Source organism: Drosophila hydei, unplaced genomic scaffold (assembly GCF_003285905.1).
Source record: "Drosophila hydei strain 15085-1641.00,03,60 unplaced genomic scaffold, DhydRS2 tig00000063-arrow-pilon, whole genome shotgun sequence".
In the NCBI taxonomy this organism is placed as follows: Eukaryota; Metazoa; Arthropoda; class Insecta; order Diptera; family Drosophilidae; genus Drosophila; species Drosophila hydei.
The window spans coordinates 1,976,322-1,996,134 of NW_022045657.1; the positions used below are offsets into that span (position 1 = coordinate 1,976,322).

General features: G+C 41.6%; 1 protein-coding gene across 1 annotated transcript; it reads right to left on the reverse strand.

The window, feature by feature from the left end:
* Positions 1-213: 213 nt before the first annotated feature.
* LOC111595733 (pair-rule protein odd-paired) lies at positions 214-19,470 on the reverse strand. Its single transcript, XM_023309582.2, has 4 exons — positions 19,317-19,470; positions 18,341-19,280; positions 1,186-1,355; positions 214-1,072 (listed from the first exon to the last, which is right to left on the reverse strand). The coding sequence occupies exons 1-4, from the start codon at positions 19,401-19,403 to the stop codon at positions 353-355; spliced, it is 1,917 nt and encodes a 638-aa protein (XP_023165350.1). The 5' UTR covers positions 19,404-19,470; the 3' UTR covers positions 214-352.
* Between the last annotated feature and the right edge of the window lie 343 nt (positions 19,471-19,813).

Below are 19,813 nucleotides of genomic sequence, written 5' to 3' on the forward strand. Positions count from 1 at the left end.
TAATAATAATAGGTTTTTAAAGTACTCTCAACTCGTTCATGAATTTTGTATTTAGTTTATATTTAAATATTTTATTTTATATATATATTATAATATATATATATATTTATATATATTTATTTTTTATTTTATTTTATTTTTTAACAGCAATTTTTCAATTATCAGGTAAAAAGTTTAAAGTGCTTTCTTCAACTTTCAGAAATATTTGGTTTTCACATTGCGCGACAAGCGCCAAATTCTGCAGGCGCTGACAGCATATCCAGTCGAGGGCTTGCGTTGGCTCCTCTGGCGGCGCGCCGGCTGCCGCTTGTGGGGGCGGCGGTTCGGTTTCGGGCCACCAGTTCTCCCAATCTCAATACGCTGTCGCAGCGCCTGGATGCATCAGATGATGATGATGATGATGATGGCCGAAGTGGTTCAATGGATTCATCGCGTCCGCACTGGCCGCCGGCGCTGCCGTATGATACCAATCGCTAGGCGGATGATGCTGCGCCGCCGGATGATATAGCAAATGGTGATTGTGATGTCCAGTTACCGCCAGCATCGATGCCGATGCGGCAGCGCCCGGTGAGCCAGCTGCCGCTGCGGTGCCCGGCACCTGATGATGATGGTGATGATGATGATGCGAGGGCGGTGGTCCCAATGGTGGAGGCAGATACGCGGAGGAGGCCATCAGCTGCAGCGCAGGCGAGGATTTGGGCTCGGCATGCAGTAGTTGTTGCTGATGTTGCTGTTGTTGTTGCTGTTGCTGCTGTTGTTGTTGCTGCTGCTGCTGTTGCTGCTGCAACAGGTGAGAGGCACTGCTGCTGGCTGTGCTGCTGCTGCCGGTGCTGGAGGCGCCCAGATGCACACTGTGCAAGGGATTTGGCTCCGATTTGATAGAGTGCGGTGAGGACTTAATGCCACTGCCGCCGCTCAAGCTGCTGACGCCGCTGCTGCTGCCCGCACTGCCGTCCAGACGCGTCGAGGGTGGCGTCTGCGCCCCGCCCGTCACAATGCTCGAGCTGGAGCTCTCCTCGCCTTCGCTATCATAGCCATGCGACGGCGACTTCTCGTCAATGTTGCCATGCACCTGCGAATGCAACAAAAGGAGCGGAACAGATAATTTCATCAGTTAGCGCTGAAGATTGAGCTGGCTAAACGCAGTAGATGGCAAACAGTTGGTAATCCCCGTGCCGTACTTACCTTCATGTGCTTGCGCAGCGAGGAGGGATGCGTATAGGACTTATCACAGCCATTGATGCGACAGTTGTAGGGCTTGTCCGAGGTGTGCACATGCGAGTGCTTCTTGCGGTCCGAGGAGTTGGCAAAACGGCGATCGCAGCCCTCGTGCTCGCACTTGAACGGCTTCTCGCCTGAAAATAGGCAAAGAAAAATAAGGAAAAACTCGGTTAAGTTATTGTTTGTTAAATTTAAACAAAAGATATGAACGAGGCTACCCTCCCCACTCCTCCCTCTCCCTCTTCCTCTCTCACAATAAATGACATTATTTATGTGCCACGCATAAAATATAAATATATACTATAGGGCGAACCCCATAAAAGATGAACATTTATGAACTCGAACTCGAACTCGAAGTCAAACTCAATATCAATACAATTTAATAAAGGTGGGAAAAAGGCGACGTCTGTCCGGCGTTTTTATAGAGAAAAATCATATAAATTATGCGGGATCAAGGCATTGTTTGAAATCAAACAGCGGCGAGGGCCGCACACTTGCCTGAACTACGAACCCCAACCCCAACCAAGTCGAAGCCGAATTCACCTGTGCCGCTGTCGCTGCTGCCTGTTGTTGTCCTTTTGTCGGGACATGTGAAAAACTAAACGGACAGCGGCTCGAAATAAGTTGGGAGAAAAAGGTCAAAGGCTAACATCTATTATAGGCCAGCATTAGAGCCATGTCTGTAACACCTTTTCTAGGCAACAAACACGCTAAACACTGACAGGTTAGCCCTTAAGATCGGGCGATATTTTATGGCTTATTAGAAAATTATGTGCTCGCCAAGCCAAAGAGTTGCCGTGCAAGCGTATTTAAGATACAATTATTTGATTAAGCCCGAACCTAGTCATAAATAATAAGCCATATTTTACGTGAGGAAAAACTAACCTATAATTTGGCAAATATGTGTTACAGATGTGTTTTGATAAGGCTGGGAATACGAGGTATAAATAAATCCCCAATTCAAAGTAGTTCCTGGAACTGGCTAAATATTTGGGCAAAGCAAGTTGAGCTCAGGGAAAATATGATCATTTAAACATGATTTATAACAAATGATTTATAATAAATATATGCACATGTGTATGGATAGTTATAAAGACGTGTAGACAAGTTGCTCAAGAATGAGTACATATAATGTATAGTGTTGTAAAACACAATAATGTTTCTAGAGCAGGTCAAGCTACTACTAAATCAGACTTTCTTGAAGAACTCTATGTATTTGAAGGAGTGTTACATAAGCTGTGTAGTTCAGCATTTAAACTATGTTAAAATATCAATAGCATTCACAATAGAAAGACAATGCATAGGTAAGCTAAGTTAGCAAACAAATAGCTATGCTGTAAGTGCTATAAACTGTCCTTAAACCAAAACAAGCGCCCACAGCTGACACTAAAAGTTTCAATAAACTTGATTCAGAGAAAGAGAGAGAGAGAGAGAGTGTGTGTGTGAGTGTGAGAGAGCGCACAGTTCGTGAACGAAAAGTTGAGTAAAATCCCATTTAGCATATGGCATTTATGTGCCAGCTAAGCGGCCATTATAAGCATCGCCTTGTGACAATTGCAGCTAAGCGGCTCAGTCGAAACCAGCAGCCCCAACTTGGCGAGCTACACAAAAAAAGAGAAGAAGAAGAAGAAGAAGAAAACCAAACCAAACAGACGATGACAATAATCGAACATTTTCACACCTTGAGCTTAAAGCGCACATAGTTGGGGGCTTGATTGGGGGAGTGCCCGACTGGGGCACTACGCTGAAAAGCTGCATTATTATTATCTGTCCCTTTTGGGGCCTTTGTGTATGCGCCATATAAAAAGACATCCAGCGGTGCTTGTGGACTGGACTCTGCCCTGTGACAAGCTCAACAAGTTTTAGTCTGACTTCTTTTATGATTTCTTCTGGCTGTTGTTAAATTTTATTGTTTATTGTTTGGCTGCCTGCGCTGTAATTTAATACTAATTTATGTGGTTTATTACGTGCATTTGCATAAACTTTGAGTTTGTTTTGGACTTGGCTCAAATGAGTTTTCAATGCGAATGGCGTGTGGCGTTTTGCTTTTTTTAGATTTCTGGAATTTTTCTATTAATTTGTCAAAATTGAACAGACATAAATATGCGTATTGTCCGAACAATCACTCCAAAAGCGACGGGCTCAATTATTTTGACAGCCACAATGAGAAATGGCCAAGAAACAAGCGAAGCAAATGCCTTTCGATGCGTTCCAAAAAGGTCTACAAAACAATTTAACGAGATGGGGAGAGGAGAGGCGGCTGACAATGTCAAGTGGCGGCTTTACATGTGTGATTTCATAATTAGGCGTAAACAGGCGGCCAGCTTAGTTAAATTTCGATTTGAGCCGCGTGTTTCCTAAGAATTTGGTAATACTTCAAAAAGACAAGAATCCCAATTGTTTACTGATGTACAGTATAGAGAAACCTATATATATATATTTGTTTGACTTGTGATAAAACCTATATTGAAATGAAATAAAATATTATCATCTCTGCTTATCTGGCTACGAAATTTTCCGCGCTCTACAAAACGCTAATTACTTCAAATTAAACTGGCAGCTGTCTTGCTTCACGCTGTTTGTCCAACGGTTCTTATCAGTCCTATCAGCTGGACGGACCTCCTTTTATGACTGGCTGTCTACTAGCCTATACCATATGGGCAGCTCCTGGTGCGCTTCTGTGGTCGTGGCACAGCGGGTTGGCTGGAGCCAAGTGTGCGACACGCGCCCGAACCGTAGAAAGGGGTTTTTGGACTCGCTAAACAAACGCATAATTTTCACATTTTACATTTAGAAATAACAAAAAAAATGTGCATTTAAATATTTTATTGCTTTAAGTTTTGAGCTGCATATATAAAAAAAACCTATTTAGCGAGACGGAGAGAGAGAGGCAGACTGAACGGGAGCGAGCGGGACAGACAAAATCGTAGCCCATTTATAAAATGTCAATTTCAGAGCCAAAGACATTTCCACACACTTTCTAAAGGACGTCCGTGCCATGCAAATCCCATTTAGGCTGTGCGCATTGCCAAACTTATTTAAATATTTCAATAAAGTAAATCCCAAGCCTGTACATAAAAGCCGAAAGAGAAAAAAAACTCGAAGAAGAAGCAGAAGCAGAGGCAGAGGCAGCAGCACTTTGAAATAGGCCGCTATAGAAATGTGCTTTGCATATTTTGTGGCGCCTACGCCCCATTAACTGAGGCCCAAATTGTTAATTTCCTAGCGGGTAAAAAGGCGAAAAGCGTTTAGCGTGGCGCCTGGAACGCACGGAATTGGCACAGCGTCTGTCATGGCGTCCTCGTCGTCCGCGTACAGCCGCGTTTTTATTTTGCCTCTGCTTGGGGGTTGCTTCGCCAACGGGGGTTGGCGTTGGCAATGCTTTGTAATCTGTTTGTGGGTGGCTTTAGCCAAGAAATTGTACATAGGGTATCTGTATATACACAAATATATATATATATATAAATATATATATATGTATATGGCTTATATATATATATTTGTATATAGCTTGGTCTATGCGCACAAAAACATATCACATGTTTTGGCTTTTATATAAGAGCGTAAAGCTGCTGTCATTTGCAGACAGTGTCGAGCGTTACGGCCGGGCTCGCTGCTCGGAACTCAGCTTCGGTACTGTGTCTAGGTCTCTTCAATGTCTGACAGTGTGTGTGTGTGTGTGTGTGTGTGTGTGTGTGTTTGGAATATGTTTTACTTTTGGGTTGTTTGGGTTGTTTTCGCTCAGCTCAAAGGAGGGGTTTTGGGTTGGGCGTAGTCGGGCAAAAAAAGGGGATACAAAAATTGAATTTTGCTAAACGTCTCTTAAGTGTTTTTCCTAAGGCGTGTGCAAATGCCTACAATATGTTTTGCTTTGTTGTACGGCACTAGAAATATGCTGCGACTTTGAGCATTGTTTACGTTAAGCTGAAGCTGATGTGGAAACTGAGAAAGAATAGGGAAAAATCTGTTTTAGACTTTGCACATTTGCTTCACACCAAAAGAACAAACACAAAATTATGAAACGCATGTAAAATAAAGAATTGAAAATTGAAATCGATTTTAAAGTAAGGCCATTTGCCTGCATATTGAGGAAGCAACAAGCTGATTAAAGTGCGTCCACTGCAGAGAACCGTCGGGTAGAGCGCAAATTAAGCATCATTGACAGTCGTTGATTAATTGAAACAGAATCGAGTTTTTAATTTACATCCAGGCAGGCGGACAATAAAAAATAAATAAATAATTCAAAAAAATCAACTAAGAGAAGTGAAAATCGTATAAAACATATTTTCCATATTAAATGCAGCTGTCTGAGGCAGGTGAATTAATTAAAATGTCAAAAGCAGAGCCAATTAACAGAGCATCAACCGAGCACTGTTAACGCTAACAGAGCGCTGTTAAGCACAGACCAGCGAATCGTAATGGCAATAACATATGACCATTGGCGTGAGAGCAGGAGGGCGAGCTGCAGCGTAGCTGTGCGAGTGAGTGAGACATAGCCGAGATAAGCGACAGCATCATTGCTCATGTGTCAACAACATGCAATGCGATATGATTATTATTATCTAACAATACAAAATAACAAAACAGCAGCTACTTTTTGCCTGCCGCCTGCCTGCTATCTCCCTACTTATAGCCATCTCAGTCACTCTCAGTGTGTCTCCCTCTGGGTTGTTGACACTTTTTTTTTGCTGGATTTGAAAACTGCTCTGCTCTGCTCTTTGTATTTGCTTTTGTGTATATATTTTTTTATATTTTTTTCTCTCGCTGTCGCTTCTTCTTTGCGTCTTTTGTTCCACGTAAAGCCGGAAAAAGCCAAACCCCGATTTCCTGGTTTACATTTCAATGGGCAATTTTCCTTCCCCTAGTTTCCAAATGGGTTTTCCTTTTTTCCCTAAGCATTTAACATTTTTTTGCGAGTGTCTCTGTTTTGGCTTCGCTTAGGGGCAGTGACTGTTGATGGATATACTTGCAGGATGTGCTGCCAGGGCTGCCAGGCAGGTGACCCTTAAATACATATAAATATATATATTGGCTCACGTGGCAAGAGCAATTAGATGAGAGAGAGATGGGACTGTGGATAGCAATTGAGATCTGGGCTAATGAGCTCAAGATGCTGATTTATCAGTGGAAAGTCATGAAGTTAGCTTGACTCTGAAATATATCACAAGTTTGTCATGATTTCTTAGAATATATATATGTGTATAGTGTGTAGATGTATGTGCATATATTCAAATAGAAGTTCAGCTGCGCCAACTGCATTCAACTCTCAGCTCTAGCCGACCTACATTGCTTCATTTTCCCAGACACAATTTCCTCAGCAGTGCAAAATGTTCGCTTTGAATATTTATAACAATTGCCTGCATTTGATGGCCATATTAATGGCAGACGTTGCCCCAGCCAGGGGCAGCTCATTATTTATGCCTCATAATAATAATAATAAAATAATAATTTAAACGCAATGAATGCTGCTTGTCAACAGCCAAATACACAAAATCCTGTTGCCTGAGCTGGACTGCTGCTCATCAGCATCAGCATCATCATCATTGGCAGCATCATTATCATCACTCAGGAGCAGAGTTTGCATCCCTAAAAATAAAGTTACCTATGCCCGGTCTGGCTTCTCCTTGCCGGAGCTCTTTTGCGGCTCTATTGTTTTGTTTGTTTGACAAAAACCGTTGAGTGAATTGCGCAATGTCTGTCATGATTTATGATTCCTGCATTTTCCTCCCTGCCGAAATAAAAACCCCGTGGCTGACCCATCCTCGGAAGATAACTCCTCACATCATTTGCGCTATTTGTTTGCAGCTTTGCGCTTCGCTCCTGTCAAGTGATACGTTAATAATTGACATTGGGGTCACTCGAGCCCGACTTTGCCTGTGGTTTATTGTAGCCAAATAGACGTAAATGGGAACAATTCTTAGTTGCTTGCTGTTGTTGTTATTGTTGCTGCTGAGACTGTGAAACAAAACAAATTTTACACTCGGCTGGCGTTTTGGGTTTGGGTTCGAGTGCGGCACGAGCATTCGCCCTGATAGATCTTCAAGTGGAATGTGAAATATTCATCGAATAGTAATTTCTGAGCATTTCACCTGGAAGTGTTCCATGCCAATTGCTATTTATAAGCTTTGAGCTATAAAAGAAGTTGCCACTGGCTTGCATCATCATTCGTATTCCAGCTCTTCACTCCAGTCCATGCGTTTTCCCAGCTGTAAATCAGCAAATTCTCAATCAATGCCATTTGATTTGCTGATTATTGTTGCAAGCGCACATTTCAATCGATGCAAAACAAACAGAAATGTCTTGCCGAAGAAAGCGCTGCAACAATACCTGTGTGTGTCTTGGGAAAACAGTTCGCAGTGCACCACATTGCGTATACACAATGCGATTGCTCATATGAGCCAGACAACTACAACGGCTATTAGTAAAACAATGACAGGCAACAGCCTTGCTGTACATGACCAAACATGGGCCAGTTTGTCTGCTGCTCACTCGACTATGTCTGCTATTTCCTTAGCGTTTTCTTTTTCGATTTTTCTTTTTTTTTTAAGCGAACAAATTTTCGACAAGTTTGCCAGGCGCTGAGAACGCCTTGAACAGCTCTGGAGGTGTGTGCGCGCTACAAACAGATATTTAAATGCAAAACTCTATAGACATATATATGTGTGTATATGTGTGTGTGTATATATAAATATAACATATATATATATATTCTTAGATACACGACTGCATTATGCATTCAAATTGCATTTGAGCTGGCTGCAAAAGTTTTGCCTCCCCCTCGCATTAGATATGTAGCGACTGAGCGTCTGGCTGAGTACGACTTGTAGACATGTAAATGCGATATATACACATGCATATGCATATATATATATATGTGTATATGCATGTATCTTAAGTCTGCATCTGTGTCTGGCAACCTAGTGCCATGTACGTTAAGCATTTTGCGATTTGCCAGCAAATTTGTAGACATTAACATTAAAGAAATCGTTCAAGTTTTAATAAGTTAGCATGGCACAAGTATGCCAGTATAACTAATTTAGAAAATTACACGCTTAACACGATAATCGTTCATCGTGTAAACAAAGTAAATCTCTTGGCCATGCGGTTCAGATCATTTGGATATGCTAATCGATTAGCCGTGAGGCATGCTTGACATATGCCAACATTTTGTTGCCTGTCTGCAATGCAAAAGATACAAAACTCTACTTAACACACACACACACAGCAATTGCACTCGAATGACAAACGAAGCGTAGACAATAAGCAAAAGTAACACTAAGCCTATTGTCTGTGGCCCAAAATGCATACAAACAAGGCGCGATAGAGACACTAGAGATCCCTACAGTTGACAAAGACAAGACGCTAGGCAGGATTAGCCCAGTTCGAATCCCGAGTTCAAGCACGCAGGTAAGACTAGAGGCCAGCTGATGCATTGAGACACTTCATGAATGAAGTTTTGCAACTATTTCTGCTGCACCCGGCAAAAGTTGGCGGCGTTGGCGTCGGCGTTGGCGGCTTCCTTAGAGCACTCAAAGAGGTGTCGCTTTGTATGGTCCGATGAGGGCTTAGAGCAGTTCGATGGTTCTCCTTATGCCATTGAGTCTGACATTCTTCTTCTTCTTTTTCTTGCTTTTGCTTTTTAGCGCTCTTTAAGATTTTAATCTGCGCCTCTCTTGTCTGCTGAGCCGCTTGTTTGTTTATTGTTGTTGCTGCGGCTGTTGCTGTTTCAGTTGCAGCCAAGTAGAAAATCTCCTCGTGGAGTGTGAGAAATTAAAATGTCATCAAGATTGTCATCATTGGTTATTTGATGTGACAACTGGCCAAACTGTTGCTTTTCGGGGCAATCTCTGCGCGTTATCTGCGAGCCGTTCAAGTTTAAATGTTGTCAACTTTAACAAGATTTGAGCCACAGATAACTATCGATGACATCAGCGATTGAACTGAATTGCAAAGAAATTCACAACTGACTGACGTCGCTCCAAATATTTATGAAGACATCAAGTTATTGAAGAGAGCTGAGATTAGTGAAAAACTGTTTTGCTTGAACAAATTTGCCAGGTGAGACGCTTGAAAGGAAGCAGCATTCGAGAGTTGAATGAACTTTTACTTATGATATCAATTAGTTGTTATTCATATTTATTAATTTAATATTCATTTTACTTAATTATTAAGATTCTAACAATTTATTGACTTTTTAGCGCCATCAAATGAATGCAGTCAAACGAGGCAACATTTGAAGCATTTCAGTTTTTCACACACTCACGCCGCTCCGGGAACCAGGAAGCCATCAAAATTGCTTAATGAACACATCAAAACAGCAACGAAAATTGCATTTATGTCCATGTTCCAGAGCAGTTGAGAAACACATCATTTGGTCAACGCCTTAGAGCACCGCTCTAAAGTATCGCATCTCAACGCCCCAGAAGGTGTTGCCTCAATGGTTCTCGGTCGACTTACAGTCGAGTTGCCCCGAAAAAATTCACAATTTTGAAATTTGAGCAGGCTGAGAAAAAAAATACAGAAAAAGAAAACGCGCACAGACCATATTGGCAGACCGAGATCCGGGGGCTTTGGGCTTGGGCTTGGACCAGGGCGTATCTGTCAGATACAAGTACTTTTTGCAGTAGCTGTGCCCGAGCCGTCGGCAATGCGTCATAGCCAAATGGCCGCGTTGGCGGCTGTAATTTTAGCCAAGCTGCGCGACTGGCCTGTCAAAGCATTCACAACATTTGACAGGCGCATGTCAGCCAAGATTTGTGTGTGCATGTGTGTGTGTGTGTCTGTGCGTGTGTGTTTGCTGTTGTTGCCTCTAATTGCATTGACAATGTTTTTACAATAAATTGCGCGCGCGCCAGTTAGCCAACAGCATTTGGGTTAAAACAATCACAATTTATGCTTAAATCAACATTCAGAGGCGTTCGTCTGTTACAAATTGTCCGCATACGCAGGGCATGAGAAATTCGTGTGCAAACCGCAAATGTTAAGCGGATTTGACAAGCATTTCTATAGATACATATATCGCCTGTATATATGTATAATATTTTTATATATATATATATATATATATATATAGATATTCACAAAATGTGTTGAGTTCGGCGCATTTGGCCATACACTTTGTTTGCCATAAAGTTAAATAGCTTTAACAGCTGTTATGTAATGTGACCTATGTTAATTTCAGCTGCTTTGAAAATGTTAAGTTAGAGTTCTTAGATGTTATATAGTTGATATTTGTGGAACTCACTCTAATTGACTTTTCTTTGCTCTCTCATGTTTTTAGAAATCATTTTATATATTTTTCCAATTTTCTAGAATTTTTTAATTAATTGAATTTTATAATCGACAATTTGTTTGCTTTTCGCATACTCGAAATAATTCGAAATATGTTAAAAGTTTTTTTAACTCTAATTTTAGCACTTCAAAGAGAAATATTGTGTGATTATAAGAACTGATCTTAATTACTATAACACCTTTGAGAGCATACGCTGTTCAGCAGTGGCAGCAGCAGCAGTTTCTTCTTCTTCTCTTTGGGTCTGTTTAACATTTTTGCTTGGGTATGAATAATGATTTCATTTTTCCCATAAGCTAATTTATACAAGTGGATGTGGGGCATGTGGGGCCCTTGGCGCGATTTAGAGGATTAGTCAGGCTTGCTTTCATAATTCTCGAAAAGCAGAGCTCGCTCGGGCACTACCTGTGCGCTGTCTCTCCATCTGTGTGTGTGTGTGTGTGTGTATCATCTGCATGCTTGGTATAAAAAATATGCAAGATGACAGTTTAATTTTATGGTTTGTCTGCTGCTGATCAGTTCTTTATGCGTTGAAATTTTATTTTTATTTTTTATATTTGTTTCTTTGTCTTTTTTTTTATTTTTTTGTCCGACTGGACACCCTACTGCCCCTACACCTCTGGCTGGCCGACGCCTTGCTGCTGGAGTTTAGGGTATGCGGGCTGGTACATGGCGAAAATGTTGTTGTTGCTGTTGTTGTTGTTGCTGTAGCTTTTGTTGTGTGTCTTGTGGGGCATCTAAGGAATTTAATTAATTTCAGCGCGACTTCTATGGGACAAATGGGCGTGGCTAAGCGGCAGTTATGCCGAAAAGCGCGCTTAACGTATGCTTCAAAAATATTTCAAGTGTGTGCTAATAGTTGCCCAGGCAACAACTACGACAAATACCAAAGCAACAACAACAACAACAACAAAGAGCCAACAACAATGGCTGCCAGCCAAAATAAGCCTCATTTATTAACTAGCTTCGCTCGGCACGTCACAATAAGCTGCTTAGCCGCTGAACCATCGCAGAGAGGGTGTCAAATAGAAAGAGGGAGAGAGGTAGAGGGAGAGTAGGAGTGAAAGAGAGCGCATGAGTTTATTATGCAACAACTTAAGAGCACTGCGCTTTATGATTATCATACAAAATGGCTACTTAGCTAATAGACCTGAGACCTGAAAAGGGTTGTGTTAGTAAAATTTAACCCCTGCCGGTTTTTATGCAGTTCCAAATGAAATTATAATGCCCAACACACACACACACACACACACATGATAAACGAAATATGCCTATATATAAAATTGTTTTGACATTTTTAAAAGTGCGTGGCATAGTTTGGTATTATGTTAAACAACCCCTGCCCAATATATAGAGTAAAGTAGCTGCTCGCTAAGCGGAACGGCTGCGCATCCGATCAGAGAGGGTGAGGGCGAGCAGTTGCCTGCTGCTGCCTGTAGAAGGGTGTTGCTAATTATAATGCATTTGCTAGATTAATGAATATTCAAAAGTGTGTGTGCCATGATAACAATAAGGATGGCTTTAGCTAGCAAATGGCAGGTATTGCATAAGGATCTGACAAAATGGTTGAGCAGACGACAATTTGTTGCTAATTGGGAAAACGAATTTCAATTAAAGAAAATATATAAAATATAATTTATGATAACTGAAAGTAATTGAAAAATATGTATATAATAAACAGAACACATGGATATTATATATAGTTGACTGTAAGCTGTTTGATATAAGCCTGAATATAAAAATTTAAATAAAAAAAATTAAAAAAATAACAATATTAATTTTTATAATTTTTATATAACTTTCTATAAATTTATAACATTAGAGACCACCCTCGCACTACATAATCTATGCATATAAGAATATTATAAGTCATCAAGTCAAACGTCTATCGCAATAGAATTCTGCACGAGATCTTTCTACAATATAATAAAATTTTGAATAGTCCAAAAAGAAAGTTTTCAAGAGTTGTATATCAAAGCAGTCATATATATATATAGATATATTTTAATAAAAGTGTTATAAATCTTGCACAATTTTGAGCTGCAGTCAACTTTTAGTTTTCCAGTTGGCATTGCGTGAATTTCGCCGTCTGTGGCCACAGAACTCAAGCAAAGATCTGGAGTCAACTGTCAAATGCTTGAACCGCAGATAAAATTTATATACTTTTTGCATTTTGGCCGGCCAGTGGCCATAAATCTGTGCAGCTTCGAAAGGCGTTGTCATAAAAATAATATTTGAATAATTCATTGACTGCGTGCGCTACGGCTCTCCTCCAGCTAATCGAATGTCATGTTGAAATTGGTCACATTTGGCACATTTTTAATTGAGCGCAACGAATGGCAAACACGATGAGATGCAGGGATAAACCAGGCTACAAACAGCAAGCCAAATGACGAATTTCAATGCCAACTTTCCGGCTAAAAATGCCTACGTCATTAGCCAACAACGCTGTGGAAATTCACTGGGAGAGAGAGACAGCCTTAGCTGGCGGAACGAGAGGGCAGACTAACCTAGAGCCCAAACATAGCGTAGCTAATTGATTTTCAGAGTTCTAGAGAGTAGCGTTGAAGTCAGCACGAGATGTTGCCCAGATCCTGCGGAGAGCACAAACACTATGTAAGTGTGTTTGTGTGTGTGTACGTGTGTTGTAGGTGGCAGGTAGTGTGTGTAGCTAATCAGTCCCAGAGGCACTGTGCAGGTTTTTGTGCCTTTGGCATTGTTCTCCGCTCGGCTTCGAAAACAAATTCTGAGAACTTAAACAGCAAACAGTCAACATTTTATGTGCAAATATAAAAAGTTATTTTCGACTGTCTCTGTCCGTCCCGTCTGTCCGTCTCTCGGTGTACCCGTTTGTCGCACTGTCTTTGCCTTGTTTGTTTGAAAATCGTTGAACCCAGCAATAAAGTCATCAATCATTGACATTTGCAGCGTTTGATATCTTGTCTCGCATTTGAAAAATTATGTGCCTGGCGCCGAGGTGAACAACAACAGCGCGCTGTAAGCTAACATAGCTGTTACAAGGCTGTTAACTTGAAAGCACGGCAAAGCTGTACCCTGTATATGGCAGCTGTCAGCTGCTGTGGACGTAGTTATCGATAGCCGATTAATCGATCAGATCGGACTGATGTTTTTCGTAGAAGCAACTATATTTGATTGAGGTGTCCTGCTCTGAGATTCTCTTAAATTTAAAAGTTCATACGAACAGCACGATATAGCTTGATATACTTTATGTGTCCTCGTTATCTAAATAACTGTAATAAACTTCTCTCACAACAATTTTCGCTGACTTCGAGCGCAAAAAGGAATTGTAGCGGGAACAGGGTGACGCGAATGAAGTGGTTCTTTCCTCATTTTTTTCCACTACAAGACGAGTTCATAAAAGACTCATTAAAAAATCACTTGAGCACAATTAAATCGAGTGGCGGAATCAGGAAGCAGCAGCTAATCAACGTTTACAAGGGTCCACAGCCAGCAGCAGCAAGGACATGGCTAAATGCACAACAACAAGGAGCCGCTGCACTTGCCAAAGGCCAAGAGATGCGAAAGCGGGTGGCCTGGAGTGGGGGAGTAGGGCAGGGGGTGTCAACATAAACATAATGAGCTTGGCTGGCAGCGGTAACTGCAAAACTAACCACAAAGTTGTTGGCCATTTGGGACCAGCTGCTCCGGCTTTTGTAGGTGTTAATGAATAAAGTTGTTGTTTGTGGTGTAGCAGCCGCAGGAGTGCATCGCAAATAAAAATAAAACTCTGCAGAGCAGCGCTGAGATGGAGAGTGACTGTGTGAAAGAGAGAGAAAGAGCGAAGGAGAGGGCAGCTACAGAGTGAGCCATGTAAAAACCGCATACCATGATAAACGCCATTCATGTAGCCCCAACTCGATACACACACACACACACACAGACAAAAGCTGTTGGGCAAGGTGTCAACTGGCAGGCAGAGCACTAACAAAGCAGACAAACGTTGATTGTTCTGGCTGCTCTTTCATTTGGTTGTTATTGTTGTTGTTGCTGCTGCTGCTGTTGTTTGACTGAGAGCACATAGAATGCAGGCGTTAAGCAAATGACAAGTGCAAAGTTAACAGGGAAAGGCTACAGAAACGAAGAGTGCAGTCGTATGAAGATGTATTATATTAGCGATGGCCAAAAGTCGATAGGCAGCAATCGAGAATGATAAAGCAATCAAGCATGAAGCATGGGCAAATCGATAGGCCGAGTAACTTACAACTCTTATCGAAAGGAATGTCCGTTTTTCGCCGTTGGTAACCAGTTTTGCAGCAGAAGCTACGCACTAAATGCAAAATAAAATAAATATATAAACTAACTGTTTTTGCTGCGCATAAAAACTGTTAACTTATATTCATAGAAAACTCATAAGCTCTGAGTTCAAAGCACATTAATCATGATTGTACGTAGAACATAAATATACACTATGAACTATGAGTTATGCCAAAGCTCGCCGATATTAAAAGAACTTTAAAAAATACTGAAAAATATTTTAATACAATATACAAAATTATTTACGCATATATTTGCTATGAAAGCCACAAAAAAACAATAATACCCTTGCAATGAGTTTGATAGGCTTGTCTTGAGGAGAATTTGAAAGCACACAAAGCAAAGCAATAATATTCCTGAACAGTTATAATGGGATCATGTATTCCATTCCATTTTAGTTATAGGATACATAATTATAACTATTCTTATTTCATTAACTGACAATCCGCAAGGGTATTTTATGTTCGGCATTCTGAAAAAAATAACCACACTCTTGTTAAAACTCACGGCACTATGGTGCGAGCGGGAGGGAAGGAGGGGAAAGCTAAAATTAAAGCAAACAAACTGCGTAAAATATGCCAAGCAATATAAACGCCATTTTGTGGATGGCCTGTGCGTACATGTTGTAGCGGTTGTTGTTGTTGTTGCTTTTTGCTGTCTAGCTGCCTGCCTGGCTGCCTACCCTAGGCCGTAATCTCTGCTTTCTATGTGTATTTGTATGCATGCTCGTGTGTGTGTGTTGGAGTTTGTTTGTATGCAGAGCGCGCTTTTAATAAACGAAGGCTGTGTTAAGGGCAAACAAGGATAATACGACGCCCACTCTCTCGTGCTCTCGCTCTTTCCCTTAGCACTCCGTCATGTTATTGCTGCTGTTTGTTTTTGTTGGCTTAGCTTTCATTTTGGTGCACGCTTTGCTGTTGCTGCTACTGCTGCTGCTGCTGCTCCTGCTATTGCAGCTGTTGTTTTTGCATTTTCATTATTGAGCTGTTGTTTTTTGTTTTGGTTTAAAATGGCATTTGTGTTTGGTTTATTAAAACGAGTGGCGCAATTTTAAAGCAATTATATTTGGGTTCGATACTCTGCTTACATCATGAGCCACGCTCCCCTCGGTTGTGTTCTGTGCTAAAAACAATGCAATAAGTGTTTTTAATTGCTTGTTTAATTGTTTTTAATGTTAGCTAGAGACACTAAAACCTTCGGTCTTTATAATGAACTAAACACGCTGTCGGCATGTTAGCTTAAAGCTACGAATGGAAAAACGATAACTAAGGCATTTTTAATTACAATTACAATTACTTTTTTCCAGAAAAGAAAAAAACCCTGCAAAATATCACAAACATTTCACATATTACTGAGTAAATCATATTGACTTTTTTATTCCTCTTATACACTGTATAATTCCAGCCGGACTTCTTGTTGATTCTACGCGCTACATCGAACCATTAATATGGCTTAGCCACATAAACAAAAAGTATTATTCATATAAGTAAAAAATAAATAAACAAATACACGAAATAAAATAAATGTTGATGCGGAGTGTTGACGTTAAGCTCACAAAAAGAAGACAACACAAGACAAAAGTAAAGAATTAATAAAAAAACCAAAGCAAAAAAGCTGATTGAATCAATAAATAATATTAGCTAAAATCCTAAATAATATCTATTTAAATCTCATATACTACTACTTAAATAAATATTCTTTTTATTAAAAACAAGCTACGCAAATGTGAGTAAATAAAAGTTGTGCATCTAAAGCAGTTTCATTTGAGAGTTAATAAAAATCGTTTACTCCCACACAGATGCACATCCAAACACACACATACAGAAACTCAAATGAATATTCAAAAAATTTAATGAGCTTGAAATTTGTACACAATCGAAATACAAATCATTTGTGATATTCGATTTATTGCGCTGCCTTTTTTCTTTGAGTTTATCGAACAGACAAATTTCTTTTGCACACTCATTGAAAGGTAATTAAAATGTTTGATTCGATTTTGAGGCCAGAGACGCCATAGTCGAGCGCCTTGTATGACGCACAGCCATTGGGTGTATGTATGTGTGTAGCATAACGATCTTTTTCTAGGCTTCTATTATATTTTTGTCTAATTTCTAAGATGATGCAGCAGAAAGTAAATATTTTGTGTACACGATTGGCTGAGAGATTCTTTTTTACATTTTCTCTGCTCTTATGGAGAATTTGTTATTGAAGTGGCCGACGGCACAACTTCATTAGAGTTTGAAAATAGTAGGAGAGGCCTTTAACCTGCGACTGACACTGACACTGACAGTTGACCTGAGAGGCAGAGCAGACCGCACTCTAGCTAGCTCGCTCGCACTCTTACCTTCGCTACCTCTCCGTCTCCCTTTCACCCTCCCTCTCACTCCTTAGTATATAAATCAGAATTCAATCAGCAACGTTTTTGGTTCTTCTTAACTGCCTGACTGGGTGTTTGTTTTTATTACATTGACACACACTTGAGACTGTACGAGTGTGTGGATGTGTGTGTGTTGACACGTGTCAAAACTTCCGTTTGTAATCGCACGGAAATACTTCTAGCCACTTCGTGCCCTGCACTCCAATCGAAACTGGGGTAAAATCACAAAAATCAGCGCAATTCACAGTCAAAGCGGGCGCGATGCTTGGGTGTGTGTGCGTGTGTGTAAATATTTTGGGCAGACGCCATGCTACATTAAACTTTTGATTTAGTTTATGCAAAAGCGTTTATATGTGCGCAATTTATTTGCGAACAAGAGCATAAGCAAAAGTCGTTCAGCTGCCAAAATGATATGTGGGCTGACCTCAAGTGAGACGAGTCGAACAATTGCCAGTCTTAGAGATGTGTGCGTGATAAGCTCGGGTGTAGAACGATGCATAGAGATAAGACTAGCGGGGACAAGATTTATGGAAAGCATCTTCAATATGATTATAACACAAAGCTTAAAATAGTTCAGGAATTGGAGCATTTTTGCTAGTTTTTATATAAATAAACTTCATGATGAATGAATGATATTTTGACAATGATAAATGCTATAACTCAAACGGAATTTATCTAATAATAATGACAATTAATCAATATTCGATTTACTTCAATCTCTCATATTTAACAAAATATTTTGAATTATTTTTCAGTTGAGTTTTTAAGAACTCAGCATAAATACTTTTTCTTTACTATAAGGCCAATTGCTTAAGAACTTGTTAACAACCGTTGTGATTATCCCAGCTCCATAGTTGTTAGAAGTCAACAGATAGAACACTGGATTTCCACATAGATCCCTTGGCTAAACCGCTGAAAAGTCGAAGTCGAAGTCGAAGTTGAAGTCAAGCCCTTCGGGGACTTATCGGCACACAAAAATATTGTTAAGGATTTGCGCGAAAGGCTTAGCCTTAGCTCGTACAGGTGGTGATCGTAAAAGGAACTTAGGTCAGGTAACAGGGGGCGTGAACGTGGGCAAGGGCGTGGGCGTGGGCATGCACCGTCTGCATGGCTGAGGGATTTGCCCAGGGGTTAAACCCCGTGCATCTGATGTTGCTGGTTCTAACTGTAACACTTACCCGTGTGGGTGCGCTTGTGTATCTTGAGGTTCTCGCTGCGCGCGAACACCTTGCCGCAGCCGGGATGGGGGCAGGCGAAGGGCTTCTCGCCGGTGTGGACGCGTATGTGATTGACCAGCTTGTATTTGGCCTTGAAGGGTCGGCCGTTGCGCGAGCAGCCAATCCAGAAGCAGGCGTGCGTGGTGCACTCCGGCCCGCCCACGTGCTCCACGGTCAGATGCGTCACGATCTCGTGCATGGAGTGAAAGATCTTGTTGCAGGTTTTGCGACCCTGCGCACCCTGCGACTGCTGCACCATGCCCGGCTGATCGGGATCTATCCACAGGCACTGCATCTCCTGTTTAACGCTGGATGCCGCCGATGTCGGCTGATGTCGCATGTAGCGCAGAAAGGCACCAGCCCCAGCCGGATGCATCGCCGACATCGCATGATGCGGATGATGGGCGTGGGCATGGGCGGCCGCGGCATGATGATGTGCCGCATGCACTGCCGACGGAAAATTGCCATGATGATGATGCTGGGCGTACGGATGTGTTGCATAGTCCGCCATGCGCATCTGATGCTGGTGATGATGATGGGCAGCGCTGTGAAATGGATGCTGGCCAAAGCTGCTGCTCAGCTCAGCGGCGGCCGCTTGGGCCGGAAAGCTGGGAAAAAGCATCGAATCCGCTCCAGCCGCAGTCGGCGCTGTGGCAGCTGCAGCCGCAGCAGCCCCGGCATAGTCCGTAGCATCGCCGCGTCGACCCAGCAGAAAGTCTCGAGAGGCATAGCTATTGAAATGTCCATAGCCGGAATTCTGATAAGCCGCCGCTGCGGCAAGCGATGTAGAATCGCCTTCAAGTTGTTGTTGTTGTTGCTGTTGCTGTTGCTGCTGCTGTTGCTGCTGTTGCTGCTGCTGTTGTTGCTGTTGCTGCTGCTGCTGTTGCTGCTGTTGCTGCTGCTGTTGCATTTCCAGCTGCTGATTGTTGTTATTGACTGTGCTGGCAGTTGTGTTCGGCGACATGCGCAGCCCATAGCTGGCCAAATGATGCTGCGCGGGCTCTATAAATGCGTTCATCATCATTTTGTCTCGACAAGTTTTGCAATTGGCTCAAGTTTTGAATAAAGAAACACAGAAACGCACGCTTCAGAACGTGGCTCCCATCACAAACACACACACACACAATGCACACTAAGCCAGCTATTTGTATATATCTGTATATATATTTTATGTATGTATATTTAGCGCTTTAGCTTTCGTATATTTCGTGTGGCACAACGCGCGCGCGTTTTAATTTTTATTTCTGTTGTCTGCTTATTAAAAACACGCGCGATAACCGTTCAGCGTCTAAACGTCACAAGATTCGCAGCAGGACTGAATTGTAACGCATTGCTCAGAGTTCCATCGCGAACTGATTTTCCACTCTGTGTGTGCGCGCACATTGGGCTGTGCCCACAGCAAAAAAACAGGCTACACAACATACACACAGACAC